The 14,315-nt window shown below is 42.3% G+C and overlaps 1 protein-coding gene across 3 annotated transcripts in view; it reads right to left on the bottom strand.

The window, feature by feature from the left end:
- nbr1b (NBR1 autophagy cargo receptor b) overlaps nucleotides 1-14,315 on the bottom strand; it is a 118,792-nt gene that overhangs the window by 11,416 nt on the left and 93,061 nt on the right. For 2 of the 3 annotated variants that reach the window (XM_061845259.1, XM_061845260.1), the window contains exons 18-19: nucleotides 11,975-12,176; nucleotides 865-1,110 (exon numbers count right to left, since the gene is read on the bottom strand). In XM_061845259.1, the coding sequence (XP_061701243.1) occupies nucleotides 865-1,110; nucleotides 11,975-12,176 (448 nt within the window). Of the gene's footprint in view, nucleotides 1-864; nucleotides 1,111-11,974; nucleotides 12,177-13,724; nucleotides 14,221-14,315 lie in introns of those variants that run through there. The other variant, XR_009798703.1, reaches the window with a different exon arrangement.

Genomic DNA, 14,315 nt, shown 5'->3' with positions numbered 1-14,315 from the left:
GACCGAGCCAGACGAATGCTCCTACGCATGGGGTGCACCTACAATGCCGCGGCGGACCGCAGTAGGTTGGGGGCACCAACCTATTAAGTTGGACAGCACATCTGGCTGTCGGCGAGAGGCCTCCCGCTACGGAAGGAGTCTCGCAAGCTGGCTCCCAGGTTCATCAGTCCTTTCCCTGTCACTAAGGTGATCAACCCGGTTGCAGTATATTTGAAATCCGAGATCGATGCAGGTCCACTCTACCTTTCATTCAGTCTGCTCAAGCCTGGCAAACCCCTCCTCACCCCCGCATGGTTGACGGGGACCCGGTCTACACTGTGCGGTGGCTCCTGTCGTCCCACCGCTGGGGAAGGGGGGGTCCAGTACCTGGTAGACCCGAGGCACCTGGGCCGTCCGTTAAGGGGGTGGGAGGATACTGTCATGGTCCTGCCAGTCCCTGTCCTGGCTGTACTGGTCCCCGATGTGGCAGGTGTAAGCGGAGGCGCACACCTGCGCCTCGTATCAAGTGATCCCATTGACATAGAACCACACGTACGGTCTGGCCCCTGCCAGATCGTTGTCTTATGCCTTGTTACCGCACTGTGTGATAATAGCAAGACAATACCACCTTTGGAAGTATATTTACTGACAAAAATGGTAATGTATTAAATACTTATTCCAGGCTTTGTAATTTTCTCACAAGACTGAAACACCTGCACCCATCATTGTAGCCATGGGTGTTCCTGTGAAGTCAAATATTCTCAGGTTGACAAATAAGAGTTTTTCGAACATGAGTACAATTCAACAAGCAAAATTTTGATAGATTAATATTTTCCTTCACATTAAAGAGACATTAGACAACCATATTCCGGGCTACATACTGACCTTGGTGTAAGGATGGCTGGAGGCGGTGCCACCACCTCAGGTGTCAATGGCTCATCATCTAGTGTCTGAGATGTGCAAAGCATGTCGTTAGCACTGCTGTTGCCCAATGTCCCTGTACCAAAAACCACCGTGATGTCATGCGCCTTGCCCTCTTCCTGGGATGTACTCCCCAAGTGCTCACAGGTAAGGGTTTCTGGGTCTGCGGGTGCACTAGGTGAAAGGTCACCAGGTTGAGACAGAGCAGAGCTGTAACAGATGGAAGAATAGAGAGAAATGTAGGTGGTTAAGAGTGTATAATACCTATTGTCACTCTATTTGGTTCAATATGCAGTATGCACTTTTTAAAGGTCAAGTGTCATGAAATGGAAGATTTTTAGTATGTTATTAGTGAAAAAACGGCAGCCGGTATGGACCTATCCGTTTTTTTCACCACAAAACATGATTTTGACATATATGGCATTTTGTAACTCCTGCCATGAAAATCCTCTCGAGGGATTTTTGTCGAGAAGAAGCAGGAAGTAACGTACGGGCCAGGAGCGCCCTCCCGGACAGGAGATGCAGCCAATATGGCGACCACTTGGATGTCGAATGACACTTCCGCAACTTTGCGCATGGATGATGCGATCTCCACTCATATTTATTAATTCGTACAGACATTGAAGTGAATAATGTTATATGCATTTTTTATTACAATATCTATTTTAGAATGTTTATAGGATGACGCTTGACCTTTAAACAGGTAGCAAGGTTCAAATGTAGCCTCAGTCATTCCCACTCATGCCCCCTCGCATCTTTGCCCATTGAGACTTCCCCACCTTACTATACTTGGAAAAAAGGATTCCTGAAGAGACCGGTGTGTCACATTTGGCTGGCAGAGTGCACCTAAATCGACTGGGATCCCACAAAGTGACATGAAATATTTCTGTTTTAATGTATTTTATGGGTGGCACGTTTGCGGAACTGTTTAAAGCATTGGCCTCACTGTTCTGAGGGTTGGGTTCCATATCCCGGCCCCACCTTTGTGGTGTTTGCATGTTCTCCCCATGTCTGCATGGGTTTTATCCGGGCACGACACTTTCCTCCCACATCCCAAAAACATGCATGCATTAATTGGACTCTAAACTGCCCCTAGGCGTGATTGAGAGTGTAACTGTTGTCTTTCTCTAAGTGCCCTGCCAATTGGCTGGTATCAATTCAGGGTGTTCCCCACCTAACCTAACCCTGTCCTATGATAGCTGGAATATGCTCCAGCACTCCTGTGACATTTAGTGGGATGGATTTCTTTTTAATGTAAAGCAAAGCAAAGCAAATGTATTTGTATAGCAATGTAACTCAATGTGCTTTACATGTTTAAAACATACAAAGAAAAATAAAAGTACAGTTAAAAAGAGCGTACAGTGCAAGAAGTATTAAAATTGGAAACACAGTAATCCCTCGTTTTTCGGTTAATTGGAACCAGAAACACCACGAAAAGTGAAAAACCACCAAGTGTGTTTATGTAGGTACCAGACAGTTTAAAATGTTAAAACTATTTGTACTTTGCATATTTCAAACTAAAGGAAGTATTTAGTTAAATCTTTAACTATGGAACCTAATAAATATAATATATAAAATATTATAAATTTTTCATAGAAATGTAAATTATTAAACACTTACTATAGGATACGACTGCATACTTAACATTCATCACTCAAGAGACTTCTGCTGGAGCCACTGCCGATGTTTGTGTGTGTGTGTGTGTGTGTGTGTGTGTGTGTGTGTGCGTGCGTGCGGTCACCCGAATGTTTAAAACGTGTCAGCATTTTGCATGCTTGAGACAAAAAAGAACAACAGTATTACAACTAGCTTTATTTACATAATACAGGTCATTCTTTTGCTGGTGCAGACGGTGCAACAGAGGGCTTTATTTTGGAGAAGAACATCATGATGGGGGTCTTTGTTATTTCTTCTTGGCAAGAGAAATTCTATTTGGACCCTGTCATACTGCATGTCAGTTGCATGGCCTTCTGCACAGTCCATCAGGAAAGGACCACTGTCATGAAATGCACGATTTTTAGTATGTTATTAATGAAAAAAAAAACGGCAGCCGGTGTGGTCCCATGCCCTTTTTAACCACAAAACATGATTTTGACGTATATGGCTTTTTGTAACTCCCGCCATGAAAATCCTCTCGAGGGATTTGTTTTTGAGAAGTAGCAGAAAACGACGTGAGGGGCAGGAGCGCCCTCAAGCGGACTCGTTTGTTTCTATTAGTTTTACCTGCGGGAAGGTAGCTCGTTGTTCCTTCGTGTTAGCTAAAATGCCGGCTTGTTGCATTGCTGGACATTGCTCGAACACTCTGGAGGATGGATTTACCCTTCATAAGTTTCCAAGGGATCCGGTTCGTCATAAAGAATGGATTACACAGGTGCAAAGGACGAGAGCTTGGTGGGTTCCAGATGACAGGTGGGTGTGTATAAAGCTACTAAAAAAAAAAAAAAAAACAATAGTTGGGGGAAGGAGAAATCCGCAAGTGCGGGATGCTAAATATGTCGATGTGCGCATCGGAAGGCTTCCGTGCAGCCGCCACTGAAGAATGCCTCCACTGGCCTTGTGGCTCGCCACTGGCCTTGTCGACAAGGCTGAGCCATCCGGCCGGGGAGGCTCATCGCGGCGCCGGGCCACGGTGGATCATTCTGCCGTGGAAGTGGATCAGACGGTGAGGCAGTTTGGCCGCGGCGTCGTCGTCGCTTACAGGTGGTATTTATCACTGCCACAAGGGGGTGGATCGAGCGGGGAGGTGGTTTGGCCGTGAGCCACATATCTAAATAGGGCTCGAAACAATAGAGTAATATTGCCCCAGTAACTTCACTCGGTCCTGAGATGTTCTCTTCTTCGAAAAGAGCTTCCATGTCAGAAGGGGCGTGTTCGTCATTTTCAATGGCGAATATCCGGGATGACGTAACGGGCAGGAGATGCAGCCAATATGGCGATCACTTGGATGTCGAATGACACTTCCGCAACTTTGCGGATGGATGATGCGCTCTCCGCTCATATATATTTTTTCCTGTACACTTTGAAGTGAATAATGTTATATGTATTTTTCAATACAATATCTATTTAAAAATGTTTATCGGGATGACCTTTAAAGGGGAGGCCTTTTTTCAGCCAGATTCAACTTTACCTGAGGGATGAAGCAATTGAGGAACCATTCATTTGTAAGAGCCTATGTAATCCAACCCTTGGAGTTGTGCATCCAGAACCTTATTTTTGTTTTTTAAAGCTTGTGGATTTTGTTCTTTATAAATAAAGCCTGGTTTCAGTCCTGTGAGCCTTGAAGACTGTCCTCTTCACTTCTTCCCTGAAGAAGAATGTGCACAAAGGGATCCTTTTCCAAAAGAGACCTGGTTTGTCCTTGTTAAAGACCTGCTCGGGGAGGTCGTCTCCCTCGCTGATGAGGTTCGGAAATTCTTCCTCAACATAACGACAGGTGGCATCGGTATCCGCTGAGGAAGACTCGCCATACAGAGGCACACTTTTTAAGCCGTAACGGTTTTTCAAATTTGGCAAACCAGCCTTTGGTGGCGGAAAAGTCAAGTCCTCCAGGGAGAGAATCACTCCTTGCAGTGCTAGTGCTGGCTAGAGGTTCATCGGCACTTTCTTCACCCTCTTCATTGTTGTTATTGGGCAGGATTTGTTCATAGAGGGCTTTCGTTTTGGTCCTGATCATGTTTGTATCCAAACTCACCGCTTTCAACAATCTTCAATCCATTAAGCTTGCGCGGCTTCCATACTTCTTCTTCTTTTCCTTTCGGCTTGTCCCGTTAGGGGTCGCCACAGCGTGTCATCTTTTGCCATCTTAGCCTATCTCCTGCATCTTCCTCTCTAACCCCAAATGCCCTCATGTCTTCCCTCACCACATCCATAAACCTTCTCTTTGGTCTTCCTCTCGCTCTTTTGCCTGGGAGCTCCATCCTCAGCATCCTTCTACCAATATACTCACTCTCTCGCCTCGGAACATGTCCAAACCATCGAAGTCTGCTCTCTCGAATCTTGTCTCCAAAACATCCAGCTTTGGCTGTCCCTCTAATGAGCTCATTTCTAATCCTATTCAACCTGGTCACTCCGAGCGAGAACCTCAACATCTTCATTTCTGCCACCTCCAGTTCAGCTTCCTGTTGTTTCTTCAGTGCCACCGTCTCTAATCCGTACATCATGGCCGGCCTCACCACTGTTTTGTAAACTTTGCCCTTCATCCTAGCAGACACTCTTCTGTCACATAACACACCAGACACCTTTCGCCAGCTGTTTCAACCTGTTTGGACCCGTTTCTTCACTTCCTGACCACACTCTCCATTGCTCTGTATTGTTGACCCCAAGTATTTGAAGTCGTCCACCCTCGCTATCTCTTCTCCCTGTAGCCTCACTCTTCCCCCTCCACTTTTCTCATTCACGCACATATATTCTGTCTTACTTCGGCTAATCTTCATTCCTCTCCTTTCCAGTGCATGTCTCCATCTTTCTAATTGTTCCTCTGCATGCTCCCTGCTTTCACTGCATATCACAATATCATCTGCGAACATCATGGTCCAAGGGGATTCCAGTCTAACCTCATCTGTCAGCCTATCCATTACCACTGCAAACAGGAAGGGGCTCAGAGCTGATTCCTGATGCAGTCCCACCTCCACCTTAAATTCCTCTGTCACACCTAAGGCACACCTCACCATTGTTCTGCTGCCATCATACATGTCCTGTACTATTTTAACATACTTCTCTGCCACACCAGACTTACGCATGCAGTACCACAGCTCCTCTCTTGGTACTCTGTCATAGGCTTTCTCTAGATCCACAAAGACACAATGTAGCTCCTTCTGACCTTCTCTGTACTTTTCCATGAGCATCCTCAAGGCAAATAATGCATCAGTCTAGCCTCCACTACTCTTTCCCATAACTTCATTGTGTGGCTCATCAACTTTATTCCTCTATAGTTCCCACAGCTCTGAACATCCCCTTTGTTCTTAAAAATGGGAACTAGAACACTTTTCCTCCATTCTTCAGGCATCTTTTCGCCCGCTAGTATTCTGTTGAATAAGTTGGTCAGAAACTCCACAGCCATCTCTCCAAATTGCTTCCATACCTCTACCGGTATGTCATCAGGACCAACTGCCTTTCCATTTTTCATCATTTGTAGTGCCTTTCTGACTTCCCCCTTAGTAATCATTTCCACTTCCTGGTCCTTCACTCTTGCCTCTTCAACTCTTCCTTCTCTCTCATTTTCTTCATTCATCAACTTCTCAAAGTATTCTTTCCATCTAATTAGCACACTACTGGCACCAGTCAACACATTTCCATCTCTATCCTTAATCACCCTAACCTTCTGCACATCCTTCCCATCTCTATCCCTCTGTCTGGCCAACCTGTAGAGATCCTTTTCTCCTTCTTTCGTGTCCAACCTGGTGTACATGTCTTCATATGCCTCTTCTTTAGCCTTTGCCACCTCTACCTTTGCCCTACGTCGCATCTCGATGTACTCCTTTCGCCTCTCCTCAGTCCTCTCAGTATCCCACTTCCTCTTCGCCAATCTCTTTCCTTGTATGACTCCCTGTATTTTGGGGTTCCACCACCAAGTCTCCTTCTCCCCTTTCCTACCAGATGACACACCAAGTACTCTCCTGCCTGTCTCTCTGATCACCTTGGCTGTCGTCGTCCAGTCTTCCTGGAGCTTCGGTTGTCCATCGAGAGCCTGTCTCACCTCTTTCCGGAAGGCCGCATAACATTCTTCCTTTCTCAGCTTCCACCACATGGTTCTCTGCTCTACCTTTGTCTTCTTAATCTTCCTACCCACCACCAGAATCATCCTACATACTACCATCCTATGCTGTCGAGCGACACTCTCCCCTACCACTACTTTACAGTCAGTAACCTCCTTCAGATTACATCGTCTGCACAAAATATAATCTACCTGCGTGGTTCTACCTCCGCTCTTGTAGGTCACTATATGTTCCTCCCTCTTCTGGAAATAAGTGTTCACTACAGCCATCTCCATCCTTTTTGCAAAGTCCACCACCATCTGCCTTTCAAAGTTCCTTTCCTGGATGCCGTACTTACCCATCACTTCTTCATCGCCCCTGTTTCCTTTACCAATATGTCCATTACAATCTGCACCAATCACAACTCTCTCGCTGTCTGGGATGCTCAGAACTACTTCATCTAGTTCCTTCCAGAATTTCTCTTTCAACTCTAGGTCACATCCTACCTGTGGTGCATAGCCGCTAACCACATTATACATAACACCCTCAATTTCAAATTTTAGTCTCATCACTCGATCTGATACTCTTTTCACATCCAAGACATTCTTAGCCAGCTCTTCTTTTAAAATAACCCCTACTCCATTTCTCTTCCCATCTACTCCGTGGTAGAATAATTTAAACCCTGCTCCCAAACTTCTAGCCTTACTACCTTTCCACCTGCTCTCTTGGATGCACAGAATATCAACTTTTCTCCTAATCATCATATCAACCAACTCCTGAGCTTTTCCTGTCATAGTCCCAACATTCAAAGTCCCTACACTCAGTTCTAGGCTCTGTGCATTCCTCTTTTTCTTCTGACGCTGGATCCGGTTTCCTCCTCTTCTTTGTCTTTGACCCACAGTAGCTGAATTTCCACCGACGCCCTGCAGGTTAGCAGTGCCGGGGGCGGGCGTTGTTAACCTGGGCCACGACCGATCCGGTATGGGAGGCTTCCATACTTACAATCCTCTTATTCCACAGAATCACCACGCATTTCGTTTCCTTGTTGAAGGTCATCGACGCGGTTTTACAAATGTTTACCTCGTCCTTTTTAATGTAACGAACCGTGGATTCATTCACCCTGTAATAACGCGCCACGGAAGCATAACTTCTGCCGTCTTTGAGCATATCCTCCAGTTTAACTTTCTCAGCGATTGTCATCATCTTTCTCTTTCGCTTTGGTGCATCCGAGGAAGCTTTCTCGTTAGCTAAACGCTTTGGTGGCATTGTGAACTAGTATCGTACTGTTGAAGTGTGTCGGAATGATGGACAATGAAGAGGAGGAAGTGAGTACGAGTTGCTGGTTTGCATTTGATGATGCGGAGCAAATCAGCTCACGAGATACTAAATTCACACATGCTCTGATTGGTCCATGTTGCACTGTGAATGACATCACCCAGGGATCATCCTGCTACTGTATGTGCTGTACACGTTAATGATGCCAAAGTCCTGTACTCATGTACAGTGAAGAAAATAAGTATTTGAACACCCTGCTATATTGCAAGTTCTCCCACTTAGAAATCATTGAGGGGTCTAAAATTTTCATCGTAGGTGCATGTCCACTGTGAGAGAGGTAATTGAAAAAGAAAAATCCAGAAATCACAGTATATGATTTTTTTTTGTGATTTATTTGTGATACAGCTGCAAATAAGTATTTGATCTTAGGTACAGTAGCCTCTGTTTGCAATTACAGTTGTCAAATGTTTCCTGTAGATCACAAGGTTTGCACACACTGCAGGAGGATTATGGCCGTGGTCATCCTCTCCTTAATACAGTGCAGTCGTCCTGTGTCAAGTGCAGAAAAACAGCCACAAAGCATGATGCTACCACCCCCATGCTTCACAGTAGGGATGGTGTTCTTGGGATGGAACTCATCGTTCCTCTTCCTCCAAACATGGTTAGTGGAATTATGACCAAAAGGTTCCATTTTGGTCTAATCTGAACACAAAACTGTCTCCTCTGTATCATTCAAATGGTTATTGGCAAACTTAAGTGCTGGTTTAAGCAAGGGAACCTTTCGTGTCATGAATGATTTCAAACCATGATGTTTTACATTATTACCAACAGTCACCTTGGAAACGGTGGTCCCAGCTCTTTTCAGGTCATTGATCAATTCCTGTCGTGTAGTCCTGGGCTGATTCCTCACCTTTCTAAGAATCATTGAGACCCCACGAGGTAATATTTTGAATAGGGCTCCACTATGATTGAGATTGACTGTCATTTTAGTTTCTTCCATTTTTTAATGATTGCTCCAACAGTGGTCCTTTTTTCACCAAGCTGCTTGGCAATTTCTACGTAGCCCTTTCCAGCCGTGTGGAGCTGTACAATTTTGTCTCTGGTGTTTTTGGACACCTCGTGGATCTTGGCCATGTTACAAGTTTGAGTCTTCCTGATTGTATGGTGTGGACAGGTGTCTTGATGCAGCTAACGACCTCACACCGGTGAATGTGATTTAGGATAAAACATGGAGTGGAGGTGGTCTTTTAAAGGCGGACTAACAGGTTTTTGAGGGTCAGAATCATCTCCTTTTAGTCATCTCAGATGAACGCATATTTGTTTGGCATAGTTTTACGGCAGATGCCCTCATTAACGCAACCCTCTGCATTTTAGCCGCGGATAGGATCAATGACAGCACAAAAACCTTTGTAAATACTCGTACATTTTGAAGCTCCCTCAAGAAGACTAAATGTGGTCACAATGTTTTTAAACTCAAATTGCTTTTGATAAAGATGACTGCATTCTTACAAGTGGCTTTTTCCCTGTTCAAATCTCTTCAGCTAGCTAGCTCGCTAGAAAGATAGATAGATAGATAGATAGATAGATAGATAGATAGATAGATAGATAGATAGATAGATAGATAGATAGATAGAGATAGATAGATAGATAGATAGATAGATAGATAGATAGATAGATAGATAGATAGATAGATAGATAGATAGATAGATAGATAGATAGATAGATAGATAGATAGATAGATAGATAGATAGATAGAGTTTCATAATCGCAGTGGAGCATCATAAATATTCTGTGGTTATTGACCAGTTCGATACATTGCAGATGGAGGATCCAGCAGCATTTGGAGGACTTGTTAGCAAGAAAAGTGAAAAAACATTTTTCTTCACACTGCAGCAATTGTTCTTTTTATGTAAATATTTATGTTTTTTGCATTTACAGTGTTGTCAAGCAGCTGCACAAAGTCGGGCTGTTGATAGCTGGAGATTGTGTTCACATTTTCCACACAAAAAAGGACTTTTAGAAGGGTCAATGTGAACACAAACATACACACACATACAAAGTTCATAAAGCAGTGGTTATTCTTGCAATAAACTTATTTTGCAAAGTACACTTAGTGTTATTTCGTGGTAAAATAGGAAGCATTTTAGATATCTGAGGTCCAACAAAAGCAAAAACAATAGCATCAAAGTGAAAGTTATGCTTGATGGGTATCTTTTCACAAAAAGCTCATTTTCTGTTTTTCTTGGAAATGACTATTTTCAAGAAACCTACCAATGTTCAACTGCAGTTTACTAAACAATGGTAAACGGTAGAATGTACTTTTTTCCAATGAAAGAATCTTTAACCTTTCTTTTGGTAAGTTGTATGTTTAAATTGGTACAGAACTCAATTACTGTATCTGTAAGCTTTCAAAAGTCAGTCAAAATGGTTAAAAATGACAAGCACAGACTCCCAATTTGGGAAACACGACTCGCATTAAAGGAGTTAGATTATCTTTGTTGCACTATAATTGTTTAGTAAATGTAGTTTCTTGATTTTTAAAAGCTTTTAAGGTGTCCTTTACTTTTCTGGATCTATTTTTTAAAAATATTTGTCTTCATTCATTTAAAATACTTTTAATCGTGTAGAGCACATTAAGTTACCTTGTGTATGAAATGTGCTATATGAATACTTTTGCCTTGCTTGTAGGCCTATTTGAATATTCTTAAACTGGAAGAATTTAAGTTCTTCAAAACGTAAATTTTTCCATTTTATCCTGAATTTCTTTCATAATTAGAGACAAAAATTTCCAGAGAGACTTTTTGTAACCTGAATTTTTCGTTAGTACAGGGAGTCCTCGGGCCACGAACGAAATCCATTCCTACACTAGTGACATAATCCGAATTTTGCTGTAAATCGGATTTCACGTTAAAGTCTTAATTTACAATGGCAGGTGAGATTGGCTCCAGCACTTCCATGAGCCTCGTGAGGATAAGCGGCTCAGAAATGGATGGGTTAGTACTTCATAGAAAAAAAAAAGAAATACATTAAAATAAAAAATATAAGATGCTTCACTTACCATTTGGGAAGGGAGGCTGGTATGGCGAAGAATGAAGGGAGGCTGCACTCAACTATTCTGAAGGACGCAAGTGCAGATAGCCATTGCTAGCGGTAAATTACTCCTCAGCGTCCTTGCCTTGCTGCTCTTTCAAAGTTAGGAAAATATGCCGTGCCTTTTCCCTTAATGATTATTAGGCTGATATTAAGCCTACGTTGATTCTGACCCTCGATCCATAACGTAAGTAATCTTTTCATCTCAGCAACAATCGAGGAATGTTGCTGTCACTGTAGCCATCATAGGGGCGAAACCCTTCACATGCACTAAAATACAGGCTTTGTCTTTAATAAATCCCGACGGTGGACCGACTGAAGCCCAAGTCTTTTGCTGATGTTTGTCGGTGTAACTCCTTTCTCTGATCTTTTTGTGATATTAAGCTTCGTTTTCCATGGTATTTGCTTTTCTTTCAGCTGGACCAGCATTGCTAAAAAACCCAGATTTCTTCTTTTAGGCCATAATGTGTAAAAAGGTGGACGAAAAAGCCATATACACTCTCAGCTCACAAACACAGATAAGGAATATGCATTCACTAAGCAGAAAGAAAATGGTGCTATGGACAAAATCGCTGACAAGACACAGGCGTCATAAAGTTGAAATATTTTAAATCAAGACCGTTTTAACGACAGGACTCCCTGTAGAGACTTATGTAAGTAGAGTTACCACTGTACCTGTATACAACTATACAATGTGCTTTTCTTTTGAGTTTTAATCTATTCCTAGATATAATGCATTCTATTGACTTTTTGAAAATATTTTTTTAATTAAAATTTTGCGCATCATACGGGAGAAATTACAGTATAATAATGAGGAAAAATGATCTGAAATGATTTTAACAAATGGCTACAATATAAAACAGAATGAACAATTTAAAAGGGTCTGAAAACTTTCTGCACCCACTGTATGTTATGATCTAATGCAGGGGTTCTCAATGCATTGATCGTGAGAGGCTGGCTGCTTGAAGAGTAGGGTAAAAAAGTCTGGGCACCCCTGATCTAATGCATCAAAATACCTGTACATGGACTCCCCCAGTGGTCGGCTGGTGTCAAAGCAGTCAGGAAGGATGATGATATATTCCTCTGAGGAGGTAGAGGATAAGCGACGCCTCGTCCTCTCTTTTGTTTTCAAACCATCTTTCACCTCTGAATCTTTCTCACTGTCCCTTCTTTTGGACTGGATACCAGCACAGTCAATGTGCGGAACCTCGCCTTCACCTGTATTAGCAATTTGAAAATCAGGTTAAGTGACATTGAAATAACCATAGGATATCAAAACCTGAATAACTACAGAAAACTGTTTGTATACTCCAGTATTGTTATACAGACAGCTGAAAATAAAATGTGAGATATTCAAATGTGTGTTCAGCCAAACCAAATGTCAGTCTGTGCCAATTTGCTGATCAAGATGGGCGTGATAACACTACAGCACTAAAGTTAATCAAGACATTGTATTTGAAACTAAATTACAGTGTTAAAAGATTTGCAAAATACACTTTTGAATCAAAGATGGCTGCTACATGATTATGTACTACATTATATAATTCCTCTCTGGGAAAAGAGACTATGTTGTTGCCTTCATGCAAAACATCAAAAATAGAAAGAAAATGTCTTTCCTCACCATTCCTTGTAAGCATATTCTAACTTGCCTCCCATGAGGGATCATAATATTTGGTAAAGGAGCCTGTTTTAAATTAATCTTACTTTCATTCCAAGTCAATTTATATAAATGTAGCATAATTAAAGGAGTGGGGCTGAGGTTAATCAAAGCAACTTGTACCAAAACATCATGATCTTTAGATTGTGAATACAGTGTGTGTTTCTTTCAGCTTGTCCCTTTCGGGGTCGCCACAGCGTGTCATCTCAGATGAACGCATATATATGTTTGGCACAATTTTTACGCTGGATGCCCTTCTCAGGGAGTGGAGGCCCCAGTGGGATATGAACCCACATCCCCTGATTTACCAAACCAGTGATCTAACCACTGAGCTACGGGGCCTTTAGATTGTGAATACAGTGTTCCCTCATTCTTCGCGGTGGTTACATTTCTTACCCCCCACCGGCACAAATCACGAAAATCCCCAAATAACGGACACAATATTTAATCCTAGAGAACCCATGGGGTCCCATATGACCCAGTGTAATGAAGGGCCCACTGTAAAAACATAACGCACCACTGTTACTCTTTTTACCCTTAAAGCCTAATGTCTCACAGCTGTCTCCATTAAATGCATTGGTTTTTGGTAGTTAAGTCCCACTGGGTCATATGTGACCCATTATCTAAACTAAAACTAAAAAATTAGTAATTTTATCCAAATGTGATGTTTTTGTGTTCCTTTGATGATTATAGATTAATTTAGTTAGTAGATACAATTCTAAAAGAGGATCTGGACGTCTTGGTTTCTCTAGGGTTAGATACCTAAGTACGATATGTACCATATTTTTTGCAACCATAAGGCGCAGTTAAAAGTCTTAAATTTTCTCCAAAATGGAGAAATCCACTTTATGTACACAACAGGCTCCATAATCTGCTAATGCTGTATGACTAGTCCAGGGTTCGGGAACCTTTTCGACTGAGAAAGCCATAAATGCAAAATATTTTAAAATGTAATTTCAAAAACGGCATAGAGTATTTTAAAACCTAAGTACGGGTGTATTTGTGCATTTATGTAAGACCAAAAGTTTTAGAGTACAATAAGTCTTTGAATTATTTAAAATAACATTGTTACGCTGTTGCTAACCAATGATGACAAAAGTACTTCTTACCATTAATGCGACTTCTGGTGCAGCAAGGTTTTGCTGATGGCTTTATAGTGTGTTTCCTATGTCATTAGATTAAGCTTCATGCAAACATTGAGACTTCCATCCATTAAACGTAAACATAATTCAATTTCATTTGCCATTATGATGGTACGATGGTGAACAGTTCTTGCATGTCTTTTATTCGTTTGTTTAGCTTGTCTTTATGCGAAGTTGTCAAAACCTTTATAGGTAACATCAAGTATGAATGCTTTGGCATATTCCACATCTGTGAATTTAGACACAGCAGAACTGTCTCTCTCCACAAAGGCTGTCCATTTTTGCTCAAAACTTCGGTACTCCTCGTTTTTTATTCTTTGAGCGACCTTTGTCAAAAGCATTTCCATGATTAGTTGTTCCGGCCCGATCGGCGTTTGACCCTTGTGCGCCTGCGCCCATCGACTGCCACACCAAACAACGGCAACACCACTAGGACAAACTGTCTTTGCATCATTTCCATTGCCTGCACGACAGAAATCACATGTACAGTATGTCATTATGATAGGCTCTGCGAGCCATATGCAACCATCAAAAGAGCCAGGAATGGCTCGCAAGCCA

This window comes from Syngnathoides biaculeatus, chromosome 16 (assembly GCF_019802595.1).
Source record: "Syngnathoides biaculeatus isolate LvHL_M chromosome 16, ASM1980259v1, whole genome shotgun sequence".
Classification (NCBI taxonomy): domain Eukaryota; kingdom Metazoa; phylum Chordata; class Actinopteri; order Syngnathiformes; family Syngnathidae; genus Syngnathoides; species Syngnathoides biaculeatus.
This window is presented reverse-complemented; position numbering and strand designations above follow the sequence as displayed.